The sequence below is a fragment of the Neomonachus schauinslandi genome, chromosome 2 (assembly GCF_002201575.2).
Source record: "Neomonachus schauinslandi chromosome 2, ASM220157v2, whole genome shotgun sequence".
Taxonomy (NCBI): Eukaryota; Metazoa; Chordata; class Mammalia; order Carnivora; family Phocidae; genus Neomonachus; species Neomonachus schauinslandi.
The window spans coordinates 101,065,620-101,082,938 of record NC_058404.1 but is presented as its reverse complement, the minus strand read 5'-3'; the positions used below and the strand labels follow the sequence as shown (position 1 = coordinate 101,082,938).

Below are 17,319 nucleotides of genomic sequence, written 5' to 3'. Positions count from 1 at the left end.
GGAGCCCGCCTGGCCCACATAGCCCCGGGGGCGCTGCGCGGCGCTGGCGTGAGCGCAGGCCCAAAACCCCGGCTGCGGAGACGGTTGGTGATTGGATGAGGCTTGGCGTGGGGGTGTTAGTTCGGGGACTGCAGGGACGCCACGAGGAGGCTTTTGAAAGACGCAGCCCTGGGCGAGTGGCTCTCGCGCAGAGCCGCCCGCAGCCAGAGGTTGAGGCCGGGAGGAGGAAGCAACGGCGTCGGCGGCTGGGGCCGGGGAGCCCCGAGGCTGGGGCTCGGTCTCCGGCCTACGGGGCAGGAAGGACAGTTTTGGTGGGTGGGAGTTGGGCTGGGAACCGGGCCACTGAGGGTCTCGTGTTTTTAGGTTTTCTTTTTCTCTTTTTCCTTGACCCCCGAGTAGTTGTAAGGGCTTTCCCCGTGAACCGCTTTGACCCTTTACCCTTCTGTAGCAGTGCTTTGGAAGGGATATAGGAGGGACGAGCCTGTTAAAACTCTAGTCACAAAGTCATGACATCAGTTAAAGTGATTTAGCTGTATGTCGTGGGAGTGTGTTTAAGCCATTTATGGAAATTTGTATATTTTTAATTTCAGAGTAAGTATTTTTATCTAGCACTTTTTTGTTTTCCGCCAATTTTCTTATGATTTGTAGGTGAGAAAATGTCTGGCAACAATGCCTGGTTTCAGAGTTCCCGGGTCCCTAGCTTTGCTCAAATGCTGAAAAAGAACTTGCCAGTTCAGCCATCAACCCAGACGGTAACTGCACCCACAAGATATTCTTCAGAAAGTTACAGCCTGTCGAATATGGCTTCCAAGGTGACGCAAGTGACGGGTATGACTTCTTTTTCATTTGCAATAATGCCTTCGTTCTTGAAGATTCAAGGATGGCCAATAAGTACTGTTGAGCCTCCAGTTTAAATGTTGCCTAGATATATATACATTTACCAGTGGCTGTGTCTCGTTTGGAATTCCGATTTGACTCTGAACACTGTAAGAGGCCCGTGGAAATCCTTTTCCTCGCTGCTCATTCTTTACTAACTGTTCAACCGCTTCAAGCCTGTAATGTTTTGCCTTTTTGAGGTGAGGTTGTGTTGGTCCTTTCAGGGAAGAGACTGGACTTACCCTGGTTTCTACTCCACATATCGCTTAGCATAAGTATAAAGCAGGGACAAATACTTAAATTCAGTTGAATTCAGTGTGAAAAGTAAGATAAAATAGTGAATAGAAAACAGAAACTGATCTTAGTCCCAGGTCTGCATCTTTAGTCCAGGCCTTAGTGACGTAATGTGTTAAAAAAAAAAAAAAAAAAAAGGCTTTGAGAGCCTCTGAAGACCTTGACATCATTAAAATTCTTTGATTCTTGATATCACTTCATGTTAGGACAATGATAGCATTTCTTTGCAAAAATGGTTCTAGTACTCCAAAAAGGTATATGCATCAACAGGTTACACTTGTCATGTGTGCCAAAATTTTTTAGTAGAAAATTACTTGTAATGAAGAACACATATAACTAGATGTATCAGGGACAATCTTCCATTTTAGAGGAGAATTTAGTACTTTAGCTTTTTTTTTTTAATTTTACAGAACTGACAACTATAACCATATATTTTTAGGTAATTTTCCAGAACCATTGCTTTCCAAAGGTCTTTCATCTATTTCAAATCCTGTCCTTCCTCCAAAAAAAATACCTAAGGAATTCATAATGAAATACAAACGTGGAGAGATAAATCCTGTGTCAGCTTTGCACCAGTTTTCACAAATGCAGCGGGTTCACCTTGACCTTAAGGAAACCGTAACAACAGGCAAGTGCAAAGTTGTGTCTGGTTATTACAGTACTAGAAGATATTTTCCTGTTAAAAGCAGAGCATATAAATAGTACTAAATTTGATTATTTTCTATATTTACAGAATTTGGGGTTAGGTAACTACTGGTATGTTTCGACAAGTATACTTCAGAAATTTTTAGATTCATATTTTTCTGCAAATAACTTACATGTACAAAATTTTTACAGTCAAATTTTAATTTTTTTGTGTATGGCTAGTTGAAATCCCATCAGCCTCGTGGATTATTTTCAGGTGTAAGTACTTGTAGACTAAACATGCTTTTGAAGAGTTGTTGAATATTTGGACTACGATTATCTAATGTGATGATGATACCTAACAAAATTACGGTCTAATTTAGCTTCTGAAATTCAAGGTTTAGAGGTGAAAATAGCACTTACATGATTGATACTCCATCTGCAGAATTGTCTGTGACTATTTTTCCATTCTCTCTTAAACCACCCCCCAACCTGTAGAAGGCTACAATAGTACAAATCAAATAAAATGCAAAAAGCAGCCTCTAATCTCCTTACCTCATAACCAGTGATTAGAGAGAACTTTAGGAAAGTGGAGGGATGAGATAATAAGTGCTTTTAATAGACATGGAGAGGGTAAAAGTATGAGAGGCAAAGAAACACAGTCCTTAAATATATATGTGCACAAATATATGTGTGTGTGTGTATACAAAGACATTATCAAGTAGTTTGGGTTTTTAAGTTTTACCATTGCTAACTTTTGCCAATATGGGTCTCAAGGCATCCTTGTAAAAGAATTTAAAGCTTTTGAGATTTTAGCTAAGATTGTCATAGTGAAGTCAAATTTCCAGTCTGTTCTTTTGGAGGAAATAACAGTAAACAGATGATAAAGATAGAGTCTTAATATATAAGGTGGAGTTTTTCTAGGTCCAATCACTATAAGTTGGATTACTTCATAATCAATACTGTGGACTTAATTTTTGTGTCAGTAGTTTTCCCTCAATTCTTTTCAGACTATTCTGAAAAATGTAAACTGTTGGTCACAGTAAGAAAAAAAAATGTGTAAGGGCAAATCTTCATTGATCTGAGCAAAAGCTACTCAAAAACAGAATCCATTGATTAGTAATGGTATTCACTTTGTGTGCATAGTACTAGTTGAATAATCTGAATCAGTAGGTTTAGTGATGAGACCAGAGTTATCAGTATTTTAACAACTCTATAGGTGACTTAAATACATACTAAAGTTCGAGAATCTGAAGTATGGTAGGATGAAGCTTTAAAAGCTCAGCACTCTGATACAGAGTTCTTAATAAATTTGATGGACGATATCTCACACGTAAGAATCATCTGGGCCATTAGTTAAAAATACAAAATATTCTCAGGTTTTGTAAATTTGGATTGGAACCTAGGTGATCATAAGGAAGGAACTTGGGAAACTGAAGTCATAGATAGTGAGAGGAAAGCAGTTTACTCAGATGCAGTCAGGAATTGCTTGTAAAACCTTGATGTACGTCTTTAAAAACACAGAAGTTAGTGTAATATGTGAGAAAATAATGGATGATGATGATGACGAGGCTTATGTGGAGTGACATTGTACCTAGACATCCATAACCAGGGTAGAATCTTAAGTTAACTAAAGGCCTTCTAAAGTCTAAATTACCAAATAGTAAAACTTAAACTGGAAAAATCTTTGCCCTATAAATTTAGATGATTCCATTTCATTTTTCATTAGGCAAAAATGAAAACTAGGTAAAAGTAATTATGTAAAGGTAATCCTTCTAGGAATTTTGGGTGGCTGGACATTGAGTTTAATTCTTTAGCATATCTTCTTTATTATGTTTCAGTTTTCCTTGTGGATTCTCTCCCCTCCACTTGTCCTTAAGGCTGTGGTGGTGTGAATTGCTAACCATAACTCCCTGATAGGTTCACAAGATTTCTGCAAAGGGATCCCTTTTATTCTGGAACTTATATAAGTATCAGAGCACTCAGAAGGTGGGAGAAATTCAACTTTATTGGTATTGAATTTCAAAAAGAGAGAGCTATTACCAGAGGCTCCACATTTTACCTCTCATTGGTCATTCAGTAGGTATTTGGATGCTTACTATTGCCAGGCTTCATTATACAAGACACTGTTGCTCCATGTATGATCTGTACTCTAAAGCTGTCCCTACTGTTCATGCTGAATCTGGAGCTAACCTGGCTGCTTGACCGGTTCCTCAGAACTGGTTCAGGGGCTCACCCAGAGTTACTTTTAACCTGCATTGGCTCTAAAAAACAAAACACAAAACTGACAGCCAAGATGGTTTTCCACAATTTTTGTACTGGGATATTTTTCTCTATCAAATGTCACTTGCAAGATCATACTGTGAATTATTGCAGCATTCCTTCTGACTTCTTTTTCAAGGTAATGTTATGGGACCATATTTTGCTTTTTGTGCTGTGGTGGATGGTATTCAATATAAGACTGGACTGGGACAAAATAAAAAGGAGTCTAGATCCAATGCAGCGAAATTAGCTCTCGATGAGCTTCTACAATTGGATGAACCTGAACCAAGAATTTTAGAAACAGCAGGTAAATACTCTTGATTATAAAGTATTTTTAAAATATATCTTTTTCCAGAAGGAATCACCTGAAGGATTTGTTAATGAAGAGTTAACATGGCAACTGCAAGATAGAAGTAGCAGAATTTATTTCCTTCCATTGCTATCTGATTGCTGACACGTTAATATTAGTTAAAATGCTCTCATATAGAGGATTAAAAGTACATTTATGGTGATGAGTACTGAGTAATGTATGGAATTGTTGAACACTATATGGTATACCTGAAGTTATATAATACTGTATATTAATTGTACTGGAATTTAAAATAGAAATAGCAAAGAAAAGAATAAAAAAATTTAAAAAGTTTTATATAAAAGAAAAAAATGCTCTTGTAGTTTCAGCACCATAAGCTATAAACATGTTGACTGAATTGTCTCATAATTTGTCAGATTCTCAATAGCTTCACATCTAGAAACTTGATTTTCTCTGTAATTTATTGGATTCTTACTATGCTCTTAATACTGTGCGTTTAATGCTTAGAGTTTTTAAATGCAATTTTTGTTAAGTTTGCCTATCTGTATTAAATTCAGTAATGATAGCTACTTGAGAAAATAATGACCTAAAGCAACATAGCAAATTAGGTTAATTAAACTCCAGAATTAGATTGCTCAGGTTGAAATATTGACCCTGGATAGGCAAGTTATTTGCTTTCTAAACCTGTTTCATCATTTAAAACATGGGGACATTAAAAAAATAATAAGTAATAAAAAATGGTGACTGATAGTAACTACCTCCTGTGGCTGTTCTTAGGATTAAATAAATAATGCATGCAAAGCTCTCAACCAGTGCTTGGTGAATAATTAGTAATAAAATGATTAGTAACTTTTATTAAATATTAATCAGTTTGAGGAATATGTTACCATTTTATATACGTGTTAGCATAATAAGCAGTTTTTGTCAGTGGTCACTTAATGGTAGATTACATTTAGGTTTATTCGTAAATAAGTTAACTTTAAAAAAACAAATTTGATTTAGGCAGCGATGATAAATTCATTCTTTTTAAACTCAAATCATCACTTTTATTGTACTGTTGCTTTTTTTGTTTTTAGTCTTTTCATTTTTTTTTTGTAATACTTAAGCTCATTTTGTTCTTTAAGTTTAACTCTTATTTCATGGCCTTTTATTTTTGTTGTTTAATTAAAACCATTTAGTAATGAAAAATGATTTATTTTGGTACATGTGAGTTTTGATGTGTAGTTTTTTTTTTTATTGTTTTCAAATAGTTTGTCATATTTTGTATTAAGTACTTAGGAAAGTATTTTGTTCATTTTCATGTTATTTTCTGTTCACTATTTTTCAGGGCTAGGTATGATTTTATCTTATACATGCTGGCAATATAAATGTCATTATCTTTATTTTATTGAAATACGTTGATTCTTACATGTTATTTGACCTATAAAAAGCAATGATGCAGTGATTTCATTTTGTTAGAGAGTATAAGAAATTTTTAAAATCAGTATAAAGTTATTTCTTTTTAATCTTGCATATTTTATATATGTTATATATGTTTTTGGTCTTGAAATTTTTTTTAATTCTCACAGTGCTACTTTTAGTTACCTTTTGAGTTTGTTTAATATCTTTATCCTGTTTTGCTTTTAATAATTTTCTATTGTGCATAAAATTGGTTGTTATAGGTAAACAATGAATCGTGGATCACTACATCAAAAACTAATGATGTATGGTGACTAACATAACATAATAACATTTAAAAATTAGATTTTTTTGACATAAAAAATACTTCAGTAAAAAATTTAACATTTGCCTTTATTATGAATGGTAAGTGTCATGTTATGGTTTTTTTTTTTTCCCTTTTGTCCTGTGGATAATGTTTTCTTTGTTTTTTCTTTTAAATATTTGGAGGGTCTGTACTGATTTTAACCTAGAAATTTATCTTTCTGATACGAATTCAATTTTGATAATTTTGCGTTTTGATTTTATCACTTGATAATTTTGCTATCTTTACCAATTCATATTTGTTCATCATTCATTTATTCAGTCTCACACTGATTTATCCTCTGGGTGAACAAATCCTACTCACCTGGAGCTTAGTGTGATGAGTGACTTATTTCTTTTATAGATATGCCTTTGCCTTTCCAGAGTCTTTAACAAATTAATGTGAAATGCAGAACCGGTGACAGATAATATTCTTAAGGCATTCCTTCAGTATATTAATGGAAATTCTTTATATGTGATTATTTTATCAGCTATTAACCCACCTAGGTATATCCCCAGCAATATTTTCCCAGGTTCCTTCCAACTGTAGAATGCTAGAATCAGGATATCTATATTTTCAGGATGCGCTGTGTTCCAAGGACTGTGGTAGGTATTGGGAATCAAAAATCAAGTAAGATCTGTCCTCTACCCTCAAGAAACTAAAATGCTTTGTTGAAATTACATTAAAACATGTCTACAGAATTTCCCAAGCATCTAATTTAATTGTCAGAAAAGGATGTTTATGATTGGCTTCTAATGATAAATACTTTTTCCCTGAGGGTCTTTAAAATGCTTAACTAGGGCTAGCAAATGTTTTGCCTGATGGGCTACAGTTTTTAGTTTCTAAATATCTATCTTCTGCCTTCTCTGTGAAAATTAAGGTAGCACTTCCCCATCTCCACTGATGCCCCTTTTTATATTCACCATTGTTTTCTCAAAGAGTGCCAATAGTACCTTAATTATGATTAAAGGTTTTTTTAATAATGTATTTTTTCTTACAGAGCCTAGTAATAATTTAATTTAATAATTCAATTAGATCACCTTTTTCTTTACATTCTTTAAAATGTCCTAAACAGCTGAGTTTAAAGATTTATTTTTCTTGTGAAGGGATATGGAAGATAAGAGCTGAGTATTCCTTTTCTTTGCTGTGAGCTTTATATCTCTGATCTATTGATTTATAACATAAAACTTAAAAAACTTATTTTTAATTTTTTCAAAATTTTGAACTCATCAAAATTATTTTCCATGTATATCTTTTCATATTTTTACATGATGTTCTTAAAGTATGATCTTACTTTTTTAATTATACAAAGCTTCTGGCTCTAATTTTTTCAAGGATAGTGTTATTAATGATACTTCGTTAAGTTTTGAAAATCTTAACACTTTAAAAAAAAATTTTTTTTTTTTTTAATTTTTATTTGAAGTAAGCTCCATGCCCAACATGGGGCATGAACTCAATGACCCGGAGATTGAGTTGCATGCTCTACTGACTGAGCTAGCCAGGCACCCAGAAAATCTAACACTTTTTGACACAGTGATTTAAGAATCTGGTTCTAGGGGCACCTGAGTGGCTCAGTTGTTAAGTGTCTGCCTTCGGCTCAGGTCATGATCTCAGGGTCCTGGGATCAAGCCCCGCTTCGGGCTCCCTGCTTGGCGGCAGAAAGCCTGCTTCTCTCTCTCCCACTCCCCCTGCTTGTGTTCCCTCTCTTGCTGTGTCTCTCTCTGTCAAATAAATAAAATCTTTAAAAAAAAAAATCTGGTTCTAAGTTTATTTCAATACTCCTTTTTAAAAAATCATTTAAAAAGTTTTTAGTGTAGTCAAATAGAATTTCGTAATGCATATATATAAAACAAATTTTAATATCTTAACCATTTTAAATGTACAGTTTAGTGTGAAGTACATTCACTATGTTGTGTATCCAATATCCAGAACTCTCTTCATCTTGCAAAACTGAAATTCTATACCCATTAAACAATTATTCCTCATCTTCCCCTCTCCCCCCTCACACCAAGTTCCTGGCAATTACCATTCTGCTTTCTGTCTGTATGAATTTGACTATAGGTATTGCAAAGTGGAATCATACAGTATTTGTCTTTTTATGGCTGGCTTTTTTCACTTATAATGTCCTTAAAATTTATCTACATTGCAGCATGTGCTAGAATTTCCTTCCTTTTTAAGATTGAATAATATTCTATTTTATGTATATACCACATTTTTTTAATCCATTCATCCATTGATGGATACTTGGATTGCTTCAGCTTTTGGCTATTGTGAATAATGCCGCTCTTAATGTGGGTGTACAGATAGCTATGATATTCTGGTTTCAATTCTTTGGGTTTCATACCCAGAAGTGGAATTGCTGGATCATTTGGTAATTTTATATTTAATTTTTTTTTAAGAACTGCCATATTGTTTTCCATAATGGCTACACCATTTTACATTCTTATAGTGCACAAGGGTTCCAGTTTTTCCACATCCTCACCAACACTTGTTATTTTTTCCTTTTTTTTGATAGTAGCCATTCTGCTGGGTATGTTGTGGCATCTCATTGTGGCTTTGACTTGCATTTTCCTAATGATTAATAATGGTGAGCATTTTCTCATTGCCATTTGTGTATCTTCAGAGAAATGTGATAATTCATTTCCCCATTTTTGAGAGGGGTTATTGGGGGTTTTTTTGTTGAGTTTTAGGAGTCCTCTCTATAGTAATTCCTTCCTTATTCACGGCTTCACTTTCCACGGCTTCAGTTACCTGTGGTCAGCTGTGGTCTGGAAGCAGATGATCCTCCTTCTGACATAAGGTTAAAAACTTTAAAAACTCAGAGAAAGATGGATTTTTTCCATTTGCTCAAGAGAGTTGGGCTCAGGTAGAATGAAAACCAAAAATATTAAATCCTGTTCATCAAGCACAAATAGTTTCAATAAAGAAAATATGACTGCACATGTTGGCCTGCATTTTAAAGCACCATGCACAAATAGGCAAAATAATCTTGAAAAAGAACAGAGTTGAAGGACTCACACTTCCTATTTCAAAACTTAATACAAAGTGACAATAAATCAAAACAGTATGGTAATAACATAAAGACAGATACCTAGACCAATGGGATAGAGAACCCAGAAATAAATTCTCACATATAAATTCTCACATATAAATTCTCACATATAACCTTCTGACAGAAGGTTAATAGTAGCCTAACACTGTCACAGTGCCTATGCCATTCACTTCACTTCATCTCATCACACTTTAAAATCTCACATCATTACAAGAAGGGTGAGTACAGTACAATCATATATTTTGAGAGAGAGAGAGACTATGTTCATATAATTTTTATTACATTATACATGTTGTTCTATAATTGTTAATCTCTTATTGTGCCTAATTTCTAAATTAAACTTTATCAGTTGGACATACGTATAGGAAAAAACATCATATATAGGATTTGGTATTATCTGTGGTGGAACTAATCCCTTCAGGTAAGGGGAAGGCTACTGTGTATTCTGGATATCAATCCCTTATTAAATACGTGATGTGCCAGTATTTTCTCCCTTTTTGTGATTTGCATTTTTACTCAGTAGTGGTTTTTGATTCACAAAAGTATTTAATATTGATGAGGTTGCAATTTTTTCTTTGTTTCCTGTACTTTTAGTGTCCTATCCAGGCAGTTATTGCCAAATCCGGTGTCATCATCAAGCTTTTCTCCTGTTTTCTTCTAAGTGTTTCATGGTTTTCACCGTTATGTTTGGGTGTTTGATGCATATTGAGTTAATTTTTGTATATGGGGTTAGGTAGGGGTCCATCTTCAATCTTTTGCATGTGGATATCTGGTTTTTCCAGCATCATTTATTGAAAAGACTGCCCTTTCGCCCTTTGAATGAATGATACTGGCCCCCTTGTCAAGAATCATTTGAGAAAATATGTGAGAATTTATTTCTGGGTTCTCTATCCCATTGGTCTAGGTATCTGTCTTTATGTTATTACCATACTGTTTTGATTTATTGTCACTTTGTATTAAGTTTTGAAATAGGAAGTGTGAGTCCTTCAACTCTGTTCTTTTTCAAGATTATTTTGCCTATTTGTGCATGGTGCTTTAAAATGCAGGCCAACATGTGCAGTCATATTTTCTTTATTGAAACTATTTGTGCTTGATGAACAGGATTTAATATTTTTGGTTTTCATTCTACCTGAGCCCAACTCTCTTGAGCAAATGGAAAAAATCCATCTTTCTCTGAGTTTTTAAAGTTCTGCTTATTTAAAGTCCAGAGTGTATATATCTAACTATAGTTAGCCTTTGCTTAACTAACATGAGCCACAAGATGACATTGCCAGTCTTTCCTTGCTAATTCTGACATATTCAGTCAGTATTTTGTCTTACTTAGAATTAAGTTCGGAATAGCAGTATTTTTTGCTTCCTTTGTTCTTATGAATGATTCTTGAAAGATACTAATTTAGTTGAACCTTTGCTCTTGGAAACTCTGCATTTAAACTTTTCTGTTCTTTTTTGTTTTGTTTTTTTGGTTTAATGTCATGTTCTTTTTTTGTTTTTCCTGGATACCCTAACCCGGGATCTAAATTGGAAAGCCATTGCAAAGAATGAGACTAAAAGCTTTGAAAACTGAATGTAGTATCCCCCTAGGAAAAAACGATAACTTTTACTTATTAAATTTTGATAGGATATTAATTTTAAGTATTTTGCATATTATTACTGTAAATAGAAAATTGTTCATGAGCATTTAAAACAAGGTTTCATTCTAAATGCTTTTTGGAATGTGGCATCTATGACAACAAAAACTATATAGCAGCATAAGGTCAGCAAGTCCATAACTGTGTATAATTTCAGTATAGAAAAGACATTTATCAAGGCTGAGCTAATGGGTTTTTGATGGCCTGGAGTTGGCAGAACTATACAGAAAAAATAATCATTCTAAGATTGCTATTGATTATAAAATAGTAAAATACTTGTTCTTTGGAACATTGAAGTTTCATGTTTATTTATGTTGCTTTTGTTTTGTTTTGTTTTTTTACAGGTCCTCCTCCTATCCCTGCAGAACCTGTTGTTTCACCTGAACCAGTATATGTCTCAAAAGTACATTATGGTAGGAAAGTCCTTTATGATGTTCTTTTTTAGGAGAGTAACCCAATAAAAAATTATAATTCAACATATAATTAAAATATGCTTAGGTATGAATATCTACATTAGTATTTTATCATTCAAACCTGTCACACTTCTACAAGGAGGAGAATTTCCTTCTGTACTGTGCTAAAAAAGAGAAATAAGGAAGGGAGAGGAAAGATTGAAGAAATGGCTTTTTTTCTAGAAAGGAGGTGGCTCATCAGTTTCATATAGCTGCTCTTTTGAGAATGCTTTGCTTTGGTAGGCTTGTCATTAATGAAAACCGATGGCTTTCTGGTGCTTAATGGTTGGGACATTTATTTTAAATCTATTTACTTTTAATGGCAGTTATTTGTCACTCAAGCTCAAGAAAAGTACAACTACAATTGCAGGTACTAATTGTATGGTCTACAGTCAGCTACTTCTGCATGTACCTTAAATTTTCATCTATAAAATGGCCATAACAATAATTATTTCATAGCATAATTATGAGGATTAAATGAATTCATACATGTAAAATACTTAAATCAGTGCCAGTAGATGCTTCCTAAATAGTAACCTTTTATTATAACACTTTGTCATATTCGACATTGTGTGGTGGTATTTGTATACTTTTCCTATCGGATTATGAAGCCTCTGAAAGTCAGGAAATTATTTCTATGTGGCTTACATAGTAGTTAACACTTCAGACTTCAAAGTTTAGAATACTTACAGAAATAAAAGGAAAATGAGCTTTTCTTTCTCTTCTAGGTCTGGAGATTAGGGTTTAAAAACCAACTTTGCCTATTCAGACTTGGTTTGTCCATTTTTTTTTTTTAATTTACATTATCTTTCTAAAACAGAAAAACTGTGCACATTTGTGAGCTTGTTTGGAGTAAAAGGCCCAAACCAGGGAAAATAGGCCTATTCAAATGGCAAAATTTACCAAAGTTTAATATAGTAATTTGATCTAACAGTCATAAGAATTGATGAAAAGAAGGGAAGTGAGGGATGAATCCAGCAATAATCATCCCTGAATATGGGAGAGGGCTCTAGTCTGTCTTTTCAACCTCTGTGGGCAATTTCAATGAATAGTAGGACAGAATCTTGGTCAATGACCAACAATATGGGAAATTTCTGATATCTGAGAAAACACATCAGCCTGTGAGGAAGAAAGAAGATGTGGTTAACAGTATGTTTAAAGAAATACATGATCAGAGTCAAGTTTAGTAGGCTCAGACAGGAGTCAAGTTGTCAGAAAACGGAGAGCAAACCTCATCCTTCAAGCTTATGGGTAAACACAGGAGTTGGATGTTGTTGCCTTTGAAGAAAAAAGATTTGAGACCCATAATAATTTCCAAAACATATCCTGTTGGGCCAGTTATAGAGTGTATCACTATTTCACAGCCTGTCTGCTTTGTTCTATTTCTAACTGGGCCACATTTCATTAAAAATAGCAATTATTTTGGGGTGCTTGGGTGGCTTAGTCCATTCAGGTTTTGACTCTTGATTTTGGTTCGGGTCATGATCTCCAGGTTGTGAGATGGAGCCCCGCATTGGGCTGCATGCTGAGCATGGAGCCTGCTTAAGATTCTCTCTCTCCCTTTGTACTTCCTGCCCCCCCCCCCAAATTAAACAAATAAATAAAAATTTTTAAAAAGTGATATTTTGGCTCTGAAGATAGGTTCAGGTTACCCATGATACTGAAGATCACTTGAAATTAGATACTCGAAATCAAAGAAATGGTGTTAAATGGCATTATGTATGTCATATTTTTATCTTATCCTTCATTTTCAGTAATTTGGGAGAACATTTTATTTCCTTAATAGCCAGGGTGTATGTATAAGGAAAATGGTATTACACTTGCTTTTTATTTTTTTACATGCATTGGTAATAAGAGATACATTTAGTAACTGAGACTTGGTTATACTCAAAATATTATTTCTTCAACATTGAATTAAGATCAAGAGGTATACTAGTATGTTGTTAAGTCCCAGATGTTCTTTATGATATTTAGGTGCAACCTTTAAATGTGTAGCAGAATATTTTTTTTGCCCCATACACAATTCTTTTCATTTCATTTCATTTTATTTTACTTCATTTTATTTTATTTATTTTATTTATTTTATTTATTTGACAGAGACACAGCGAGAGAGGGAGCACAAGCAGGGGGAGTGGGAGAGGGAGAAGCTGAGCGGGGAGCCCGAAGCGGGGCTCATGACCTGAGCCGAAGGCAGACACTTAACAACTGAGCCACCCAGGCGCCCCACCCCATACACAATTCTTGTTCTCTACTAATCTCAGTGTGTTTTTCTACTCTATATCATAACACAATACTTGCTAATTATATATGACATGATCAAACAAATTACAGTACATTCATTCTATGGACTCATTAAGAAGGATGAGGTAATACTAATGTCTACCCTTGAGTGATGTCCAAGACCAGGTAAATGCAAAAGGTGCATTTTAGCATGTACCAGTTTTTGTTTTTTGAAGTTATATATATTTATAGATTCTCAAAATTTCTATTAGAAACTGGTAACATTGCCTGCATTTGGTGAGGGAACTTCTGAACGTATATTTTTATATTGCTGTTTCAGTGAAAAAAAAGTTAAATTTGGGGTGCCTGGGTGGCTCATTCAGTTAAGCTTCTGCCATCCCAGCTCAGGTCATGGTCCTGGATCCCAGGATAGATCCCTGCATCAGGCTTCCCACTCAGCGGGAGGTCTGCTTCCCCCTCCAACCCTCCCCCGTCTTGTGCTCTCTCTCCCCCTCTCAAATAAAATCTTTAAAAAAAAGTTAAATATCATTAAATGGATACTGCTGCTTCTGTATCATGAGTTTTTGGTGATATGCAGAGCCAAGTTGCTGAGTACTTCTCGTATTTTTACTACGTAAGGAACAAAGACTAATTTATACACCACACATTGATGGTTTTGTTGTACCAACTTTAGTGAGATATATGCTAATATGCAATTATAGTAATAATTGGCACCTCCACATTATATGCTTTGTGATAAGATAGAAGAATATAGCTCTTCATTCTTTTTTCTCTCAGAGCTTCATTTTGTGATGAATTTTGTGATTGTTCACATTATTCTTGATCATGTGAATTTGTTTTTGCTAAGAAGAGAGCATTACAATAGTAACAGAAAAATTAAAGTTTAACAAATAAAAACAAAAGCATGTAAGTGGCCTAACTGAAATGGGTTATGTCCCATTAGCAGAATGTTAGCTTAGATTGCTAACATCATACTTGTATCATTTGTGTGCTTTTTTTAATGTAATGATAATTAAGTAGGTAAAAATGATTTCTGTGAAAATTATAGTTATTCATTTAATATATAATGGATGACAGCAAAGTTGTTTCATTGCTTTTTTTCCTCAAAATATGAAATGGACTGCGAACCCCTTGATAGACTCCTTAGCAACCATCATGAAACATCAGGAACTATCAGTGGCTTACAATTAAACTTTGAGAAACACTATATTAGGTGATTCTGTGACCTCTCATTCTCTAGAACAATGGTTCTTCATTAGGGATACACAAAGCAACAAATGGCCAGGGCCTTACCCAAGAATCTTAATTTTAAGCTCTGTCATGTTTTTTAAAAAAAGAGAAAGAGAAGAACCATGGGTAACTTTTGATGTATATTCTTGGTTATAAACTGTTTTCTAGTGATCCTAGTTACCTAAAACTATCTTTATCTCCTTTCAAAGTTTAGGACTTTTTTTAGTGGGAACATGGACTATATCAAGGGTCTAAGTGCTTTGCAGTAGTTCTCAGTGGGGCAAATACTAAGGAGTTTATTCTATTTTATTTTTTAAAGATTTTATTTATTTATTTGACAGAGACAGCCAGAGAGAGAACACAGCAGGGTAAGTGGGAGAGAGAGAAGCAGGCTTCCCGCTGAGCAGGGAGCCCGATGCGGGGCTCGATCCCAGGACCCTGGGATCACGACCTGAGCCGAAGGCAGACGCTTAACGACTGAGCCACCCAGGCGCCCCTAAGGAGTTTATTTTAATTGTCACAGTGTTGAAGGAAGACTACTGGCATTCAGTGAGATGTTGGTTGGCAATATGGGATAATCCTATTCAAAGAAATGACTTGTGTCTTGTATGACTTTTGAATATTTCATTAAATGTAGATCAATAATTCTAATATGTAGTATTAAGAAATTTTTTTACAAGGAGTTTTCCATAAAGCTCAATAATATAGGGGCGCCTGGGTGGCTCAGTCATTAAGCGTCTGCCTTTGGTTCAGGTCATGGTCCCAGGGTCCTGGGATCGAGCCCCGCATCGGGCTCCCTGCTCTGCAGGAAACCAGCTTCTCCTTCTCCCACTCCCCCTGCTTGTGTTCCCTCTCTGGCTGTCTCTCTCTCTCTGTCAAATAAATAAATAAAATCTTAAAAAAAAAAAAAGCTCAATAATATGGTCTTTTTTTAGATTGAATGCTTTAAAATATCAATCATGACATAAATTATAATTTGCTCTCCCATATCTATAAATTACAAACTCACTCAATTGTAATGTTATATAATAGGAATAATAGAGGCCTCTGGGAGAAAGCACCATGTTCTTCAAATTCATATTCCATTTCATTTTTTTTCCAGAAGGAAGACATATTCAGTATGCAAAGATTTCACAGATTGTTAAAGAAACATTTAATCAACTAATTTCCAATCATTCAGAATATCTGAAATGTAGCAATTCCTTGGCTGCTTTTATAATTGAAAGAGGTAAGTCCAAATATTTGGGATGTGTTGGTTTGTAGAACAACTATTAAATATCCTAATCATTTGAGCTATATATAGTAGTATTTTAACTATCTTTGACCCTTTTTACAATGGTGTTGCATTGATTGATTTGAAGTGGCCTTTTCTAGTGGGTATGGATCATTAAATACAAAGGCTCTCAAAGTTAAAGTATACTAGCCAGAAACTAATGGAGAACTGCAGAATGGTAAAATGCCTAACATTTTAAACAATAACTCTGTTGGAACTACTACCAACCTGAAATCTAATTTTCATTGTAACAAACATTGAGAAGGTCTAGATAAAAATGAACATATTTTCTCTTTTAAGTAAGAAAGGATTACAATATGAAAAATCATGAAACTTTTTTTCTTGTGCATATTATGATATGATTCCAACTACATTTTATCTCTTATTTACCCTTTAGTGTTCTAGGTTGATCATTAATTAAAAGTATTTGGATTTTATATTCATTTCCGAGTAAGATATTAGAGATGATATAAAACAAATTTAAGATTTGGTTCCTATTCTTAAGGAGTTTTTATAATTTAGGTGGGGAGAGAAGATATATGTAGATATGGATATTTATATATAAAATCTATATGTCTATAGATATGTTTATATGTAAAACTATCTGTTTATATATGTATCTATATACAGATACCTATATATAAAATTATTTTCTGTAATCCAAAAATGCATGAGAATTCATAGATAGTAGAGAACTGATAGAGTGAAAATCTTTGGGTACTAAACTTTAAGTGTTAATAAGACTTGGGTAAATAGAGGAAAGGACATTTTTGGAGAGAGAAAGACATAAAGGAAGAAAGCAGCAATGAGAAAACTTTATGGAACAATGAGAAATTTATTACTAGTGCAGAGAAGTATATATATACAGGGGTAATACAGAATATACTTAGGTTGATAAGATGTTACCAGATTATGGAGTCATTTAAAATCCAGTCAGAAGTTGGATTTAATGAGATAGATAGTAAGTGGTGAAAGACTTTTGGTTAGGGATTGATACAGTACTGTTAATTGTTGGGAACAGCACAAGACTTAGCTCTGCTACTTACATGACTTTGGGCATGTTATATACTTAACATCTCTCTGCTTCAGTTTTCTTCTAACTTCTTAAAAATAGAAATAATCTCTACTTCATGGAGTTACTAGGATTAGATGTGATAATATAAATAAAATACTTGGCACAATACTTGGCATTTAGGAAAAGCTTAAATTACATTTGTAATGATTAAAGTAAGTTGATGTTTAAGCAATAATTGCCAACTTTTTTTTTTTTTTTTTTAAATACTATGAGGATTGGGCCTGAATTAGGGAATCATAACTTAGGTGACTGTGATGGAGC

General features: G+C 34.3%; 1 protein-coding gene across 1 annotated transcript in view; it reads left to right on the top strand.

Moving 5' to 3' along the window:
- Nucleotides 1–218: 218 nt before the first annotated feature.
- The window catches only part of ADAD1 (adenosine deaminase domain containing 1), a 54,821-nt gene continuing 37,720 nt past the window's right edge, over nucleotides 219–17,319 (top strand). Inside the window, exons 1-6 of the mRNA XM_021681481.2 lie at nucleotides 219–311; nucleotides 649–828; nucleotides 1,610–1,798; nucleotides 4,196–4,363; nucleotides 11,132–11,200; nucleotides 15,813–15,938. Of these exons, the coding sequence (XP_021537156.1) occupies nucleotides 657–828; nucleotides 1,610–1,798; nucleotides 4,196–4,363; nucleotides 11,132–11,200; nucleotides 15,813–15,938 (724 nt within the window). The 5' untranslated portion in view covers nucleotides 219–311; nucleotides 649–656. The remainder of the gene's footprint in view (nucleotides 312–648; nucleotides 829–1,609; nucleotides 1,799–4,195; nucleotides 4,364–11,131; nucleotides 11,201–15,812; nucleotides 15,939–17,319) is intronic.